Source organism: Dipodomys ordii, unplaced genomic scaffold (assembly GCF_000151885.1).
Source record: "Dipodomys ordii isolate 6190 unplaced genomic scaffold, Dord_2.0 Scaffold143, whole genome shotgun sequence".
Lineage (NCBI taxonomy): Eukaryota > Metazoa > Chordata > Mammalia > Rodentia > Heteromyidae > Dipodomys > Dipodomys ordii.
The window spans coordinates 1954471-1961285 of NW_012267359.1; the positions used below are offsets into that span (position 1 = coordinate 1954471).

Sequence of the window (6815 nt, forward strand, 5' to 3'; positions counted from 1 at the left end):
ACTTCTTGCCTAAGGCTTCTTATCCTTTAAGAGTGTGGGGGGCCCCAAGTCAGAGGCCTGGGGAGGTCAGAGTCCCTGGGGGCTGGGAAGGTGGCTCAGTGGTACAGCGCTTGCCTTGCATACATGAGGCCCTGGGTTCGATTCCTCAGCACCACATAAGCAAAAAGAAAAAAGCCGGAAGTGGCGCTGTGGCTCAAGTGGTAGAGTGCTGGCCTTTTGCTGAAGAGCTGAGGGACAGCGCTCAGGCCCAGAGTTCAGGCCCCACGACCGGACCAAAAAAGAAAAGAAAAGAAAAAAGTCCCTGGGCTTGGGGAAGCTGGGTACTGTCCGTGGTTCTGAAACCCAGAGCCGTGGCCAAGAGAAGCGGTGAAGGCTTGGCGGCCCGGGGAGCTGTCCGTGGTGCTGGACCCCGAGGCGTATCCAGGGAGGGAAAGGACACTTCAGAGGCCCGCAGGAAGAAGAGTAAAGTCCTACCTCCCTCTCCCCCATAGCTGGGATTACAGACACATACCACCACCCCAGCTTGTTGGTTGAGATGGGGTCTTACCTACTTTTGCCCAGGCTGGCTTCAAACCTCCTCCATCCTTTTGAATAAAAGATATGCCACCTGTTTCCTGAGTCACTAGGATTACAGGCATGCATCACCATGCCCAGTCAGAGATCTCTATCCTTAATGAAGTTCTCAGCATAAGTCTGAAACAGGTGTAATCCGAACCCTTTCTCAGTCCTTCAGATGAGTGAGAGGGATTCTGAGCATCCTGTATGGTTTAAGCTCTCCTCCGGGCATCCTGCTTCTGTTGACGTAACTGAAGGCACCCACACCATGGCACTGACTCAAACCAAGTCTTTGAAAATCCCTAAATCCTTCCTAAATAGACCACTTCTAAATTATGTCTCCACCATCCCAAATTTAGAACGTTAGTTTTGGGAAGAAGCTTCAGCATGTGGTATTTCTTTCTGTCCTTCCCACCATCGTAGTCTTTCCATTTTTTCCCATCTGTTGAACTCTTATAGATTCGGACTCCATTGCCCATAAGCCTCTGATGTGTTCTTGTGACTCTGACCTTCAGGCTGCTGGATCCAATACTGGGTCTGGGATGGGTGAGGCTGGAGTACAGTGGCTTTCCATCTAGATTGCCTTTTAATAAACCTTGTGAATATAGATCCATCTATCAGCCAAGAATAGTGGTGTACACCGATAATGATAATCCTAGCCACTTAGAAGGGTCAAGGCCTAAAGTCATGCCACAACCCCTCCCCCCACCAAAAGAAAAGCAAGCTCTTATCTTAAAACTAAAGGAAGATGATCTGGGAGATGGCACCAGCCAGAAGGGTGAAGGAAAGCCTCTAGAAGGTGATGCTTGTGAGCCAGGACTTGGAAGACAACCAGGTCAAGAGCATCCCGGAGAGGGGGCAACCAACAACTGGATAGCCTAGATGCCAAGGAAGCGGAAGATGTAGCTCAGGCAGAACTTAACTCTGATCCTCTTGGCTGTGTTTCTCCAGAGTGCTGAGATTACAGGTGGTTACCACCACATCAAGTTTAGCAATCAAACTTGACAAGTGAGCTACCTAGGGCCAGGGTTGAGAGTGTCCATACTCCACACCTGCCTGACTCAGGTGACCAACAGACTGAGGGGCTTCCCACCAGCCAGGCTGTGATCCCAATAGAGTAGCAAACCGCTCACCAAGTCTGAGGCACTGTGAGTGAGCAATGCGCCTGTTAGGTATCTCAGGAGGAGCTCTGGGCAGAAGAGGAATACAGGGCTGGTCTAGGGACAGAGGCAAGAAGACAGAAGTCTTTGGAGGTGGAGAGACTGGATTTAGGCCAGCAGCTTTGGCATAAGAGTTTCCCATGTGATTTCACCTCTCCTGGGGAGTCAGGATGGTGCACCTGAGCATAAATGGGGACCAGACATTCAGAGAGAGGCACAGCTATCCTCAGGGACACACAGCAAGGCATGGAGTGGCCTGGCCTGGAACTCATGGAAAGAATACATGCAAGGAGCTTATGTCCCCATTATCACTGCCACTCTGTCATCTCCCAAACCTCTTGTGTCTCTCAGCCTTTTCTTGCCTTTCAGTTTGTGGTTTCAAATGCCCCCAATCCCAACACTCTGAAGCCAGAGAGGGAAGGGCATGGGATGGGGAGTGTTGTCTGGCTAGTGTTACCCAGTCCAGACAAGCCCCATCCCTTCTCTTCCTCCCTTCCTGGCCCTCCCAGCCCACTCCCTGGGAAGGAGGCCTTCCTGTTGCTTAGCAACTAACAGAGCCTTGGAGAAAGGAATAGAAATAGCTCAAGAGGCATCTCCTTCTGTTTAGAGGTCTTTGGTGTGCACGTGTGTGTGCTGTGCATGTGTGTATCTGTCTGTCCATCTGTCAGTCTGCTCTACTTAGGGCCTAACCCAGAGGCAGGGCATTTTTTCCTACAAGCTATGCTGCTTCCTACTCCATCTCCCAGCCCACAGTGGGGCCTGGTCACCTGAAGAGTGTCAGTGCCCCTTTTGGTCCTATCATGAAAAGCAGTATTTCCTGAACTAAGGAGAGCAGTCCTGCGGGCTTTAATCTAGGTCAGACCCACCGTAACTTGGGCTTTTGGAGAAGCCATCCAGATCGGAATGGAAACCACCCTGGGGTGGAGAAGGGTTGCCCGGTGTAGACCGAGAGGCAGAAGCACCCGTGACCCCCTGGACCAGGCAGGACAGTGGGCTGGGTGGGGGTGAGCCTGAAGGCCATAACAGCTCTGCCACGGGGTTCCCGCAGCACGGGCTGAGGCAGCGGGGCCGGCCGGGCCCTCGGGACACCCCGGTGCAGCCACCCCCTCGCAGGCCAGGCTGGCCACGGCCTCCGCACCTGGGTGTGCCGAGGGCCAACGGCGTGCCCGGCTCTGCGGCGGATTAGCGCCGGCTCTGGCCTCAAATCCCCGAGATTAACCGGGGGCTAGCGGCGTTCAGCCGGCGGGCGGGAGGTGAGCCCGAGCGTCGGTGTCGCCCGCAGGCCATGTCCTCCACCGTCAACAACGGGGCTGCCGGCATGCCCGCCCCGCCCGACGCCGCCAACGGCTTCCCGCAGCCCGGCGCCTCGTCCGGGGCCTGGGACGAGGAGCTGCGCGCCGCCGAGCCGGGGCTGGCGAAGCGCGCGCACCGCGAGATCCTGGACCACGAGCGCAAGCGGCGCGTGGAGCTCAAGTGCATGGAGCTGCAGGAGATGATGGAGGAGCAGGGGTGAGTGGGCGGAGCCTGGCGCCACACAGATTGCGGGGGGCGTGACCTGACTACGGATGGAGGCGTGGCCTAGCCTCGATTGGACACGGTTGGATGTGGGTGGGGCTATGGCCCCGAGCAGGTACAGTATGGACGTGTGTGTAGGGAGGGACCTGACGGATTGGGGGAGGGATCTGACTGTGGCTGGAAGTAGGGCCGGCTGGGGTCCGAGGTGGGGCAGGTGTGATGGAGCTGAGTAGAGGTTTAGGGACATTTCTTCTTCTTTTCAAGACTCCTGGAAACTGGAGGCAAAGAACAGAACAAGGCAGAACCCATTCATGTAGTTTCAGAGAAAACTAGAGGTTGCTGGTTCTCTTGCACCTGCCCTAAGGATTTGAAATATAACCTGCGCCCAGTTGTCCTAAACCACCTCGGCGTATGTCCATCCTGTCTCCTGGGCTCCCGAAGCTCAGGAAGACACTGAGGCTCAGAGATAGGCAAAGGCCTTCAGGAAAGTGGGGGTCAAAGCTGAGTCTCAATCCAACAACCATGGCTGCTGTGGAGAACCAAAATTAACACAAGGTTGGGTGTGGCGGCTCATGCCTGAAATCTTAGCTAATCAGGAGGCTGATATCTGAAGAACACAGTTTGAAGCCAGCCTGGTCTGGAGAGTCTATGAGATTCTCATCTCCAATAAACTCAGAAAAATCCAGAAGTGATGATGTGGTAGAGTGCTAGCCTTGAGCATAAAGAAGCTCAGGGATATTGCCTAGGCCTTGAGTTCAAGCACAATGACTGGCCAAAAACAGAAAATAAAACAAAAACAAAAACAACCTAAGAACAGTGTCCAGGCTTCACAGCCTTCATTTGTTTTTGTTTTGTTTGAGGATCTGGAGACCCCAGATCCTCCTGCCTCTGCATCCAAGCTGTTTATTTTCTGGCTGTTTGTGTATTCGTTTGTTTGGTTCATTGAATCGGTACAAAAAAGACAGGCCTTGAGGGTCCTCAGGAATGAGGATTAGCCAAGTTATCACAATCTGGGTGTGGGCCTTTGAGCCAGTGCTGGGAGGGGTTTGGAGTGGGCTGGGAGGAAGGGAGGGGGTTGAGGGACAGGAACAGAAGCCCTCACAATCCGGGTTCTCTGCAGGTACTCAGAGGAGGAGATCCAGCAGAAGGTGGGGACCTTCCGGCAGATGCTGATGGAAAAGGAGGGAGTGCTCACCAGGGAGGACCGGCCCGGGGCCCGCTCGTGAGTGCTCCCCTGGGTGGGGGTAGGGCAGCAGTCCACAACCCCAGGTCTCTCTAGGTGCTCTGTCAGATAGTTGGAACCTACCAGGGTGGATGCAGGAAAGGAACTATCAGCCCTGCCCACTGCCAGGGTCTGAGCATCTCCTGTGGCCTACCTGGGTTCTGTCTGTGGCTTAGCAATAGAGGGTGAGGGAAGACTGTTCAGAGCTCAGCTCAGGATGCCAACATTGTCATTACAGCAGGACCCCAGCCAAGCTCCTTCTGCACCTGTTATTCCCACTTGTAACTATGTCCTGAAAGGTAGAAACCCACACACCACTGGCAATGGGGGTGTGACTATGGTAGAGTGCTTAACAAGCAAGAATACAGCTTGAAGTTCAAAGCCTGGTACCATCAAAACAATAAATAAACATAGGATGGGGCTGGGAATGTAGCTTAGTGGTAGAGTGCTTGCCTAACATGCATGAAACCCTAGGTTCAATTCCTCAGTACCACATAAACAGAAAAAGCCAGAAGTGGTGCTATGGCTCAAATAGTGGAACACTAGCCTTGAGCAAAAGCAGCTGAGCGACAGTACCCAGGGGCACACAAAGGGGGAGTGGGGGGGGTGGAGCAAGGCTGCATTAGAAGGAGGGGTGCCAAGTTCTCTCATTGGTCCAACCCTTACAGGAGGTGGATTAGCTCCATGCCTGGAAGGTGGCATGCATTCAGGGACTGCTGCTGGCTCCAGCTCAGAAGAGCTGTCCTTGAATTAGCCCTGTTTCCCCCAGCACAAATGTCCCATGCTGTTCTGGCTAGAAGCAAAACAGGCTAGAGGAGATGCCAACACAAAGGCTGATGGTCTTTTGCCTTAGCAGTGGAACCAGCCTGGAGAGCAATCATCTTGTTGACATCCCAAATCCCTATCCATATTTATGCTATAAGAAAAATTGAGCTGAGCACCAGTGGCTCACGCTTGTAATCCTAGCAACTCAGGAGGCTGAGATCTGAGGCTCACGGTCCAAAGCCAGCCCAGGCAGGAAACTCAGTGAGACTCATCTCCAATAAACACTAGAAAACCAGAAGTGGTGCTGTGGCTCAAGTTCTAGAGTGCCCACCTTAAGCTGAAGAGCACAGGAACTGTGCCCAAGCCCAGAGTTCAAGCCCCATAACTGACAAAAAGAAAAAAGAAAAACCGATATAGCTGGGCACCAGTGGCTTACATCTGTAATCATAGCTATTCAGGAGGCTGAGATCTGAGGATCATGGTTCAAAGCCAGCCCAGGCAGAAATGACTCTGTAAGATTCTTATCTCCAATTAACCACTCAAAAACTGGAAGTGGTGCTGTAGCTCAAGTGGTAGAACCATAGCCTTGAGCACAAAGAGGTTCATGGACAGTTCTCAGGCTCTGAGTTCAAGCCCCACAACTGACAAAAATAATAATAACCAATGTGCTGGGCACCAGTGAAACACCTATAATTCTTGCTTCTCACAAGGCTGAGATCCAGAGAATCACAGTTCAAAGCCAGCCCAGGCCGGAAAATTTGACTCTACCTCCAAAATAACAAGCAAAAACTGGGCTGGAGGTAGAGTGCCAACCCAGCAAGCAGCTCAGATTCTCATCTTTTTCACATGTAATCTTATATGTTGCATGTGCTCTATATATAAGGTGAAATATTAATGATGTCCTAGGCTTGTTCTGAGTGTTCCATGATTAAGTGAGATAAATTCACATAAAGTGTTTAGAATACTGCTTGGCAAGCCACATTAGTCACATAGCCATATTGCTCTGCACTGTGAGATGCTAGATGAATCTGTGACTCCAAGGTCTGGGTAATCTTTGATCCCACCAGCACAGACCTGTGGACAGGCAAGGCAGACAGGAAGACCCCTCACTTGGAATCCCCCCTCCTCTCCAAACTCTACTCCATGCCAACTGGTATGCTCCAGTCAATGGGATCAGACTGGAAGGTTCAGAGAAGGGAAAGAAGAACAGGGAGAAAATGGTCCATCAAAGAGATTCAGCCTGGGACTGTGGCTTAGTGGTAGAGTGCTTGTTAGCTTGCATGAAGCCCTGGGTTAGATTCTTCAGTACCACATACACAGAAAAGGCTGGAAGTAACTCTGTGGTTCAAGTGGTAGAGTGCTAGCCTTGAGCACAGAGAGGCTCAGGGACAGTGCCCTGAGTTAAAGCCCTAGGACTGGCAAAAAAAAAGAAAATGAAAGCCGGGCACTGGTGGCTCACGCCTGTAATCCTAGCTACTCAGGAGGCTGAGATCTGAGGATCGAGGTTCAAAGCCAGCCCGGGCAGGAGAGACCGTGAGACTCTTATCTCCAATAAACCACCAGAAAACCAGAAGTGGCGCTGAAGCTCAAGTGGTAGA

At 52.3% G+C, this 6815-nt stretch overlaps 1 protein-coding gene across 1 annotated transcript in view; it reads left to right on the forward strand.

The window, feature by feature from the left end:
* The first annotated feature begins 3000 nt into the window (after window positions 1–3000).
* The window catches only part of Srrm3 (serine/arginine repetitive matrix 3), a 24909-nt gene continuing 21094 nt past the window's right edge, over window positions 3001–6815 (forward strand). Inside the window, exons 1-2 of the mRNA XM_013031770.1 lie at window positions 3001–3224; window positions 4351–4452. Coding sequence (XP_012887224.1) covers window positions 3001–3224; window positions 4351–4452 — 326 coding nt within the window. The remainder of the gene's footprint in view (window positions 3225–4350; window positions 4453–6815) is intronic.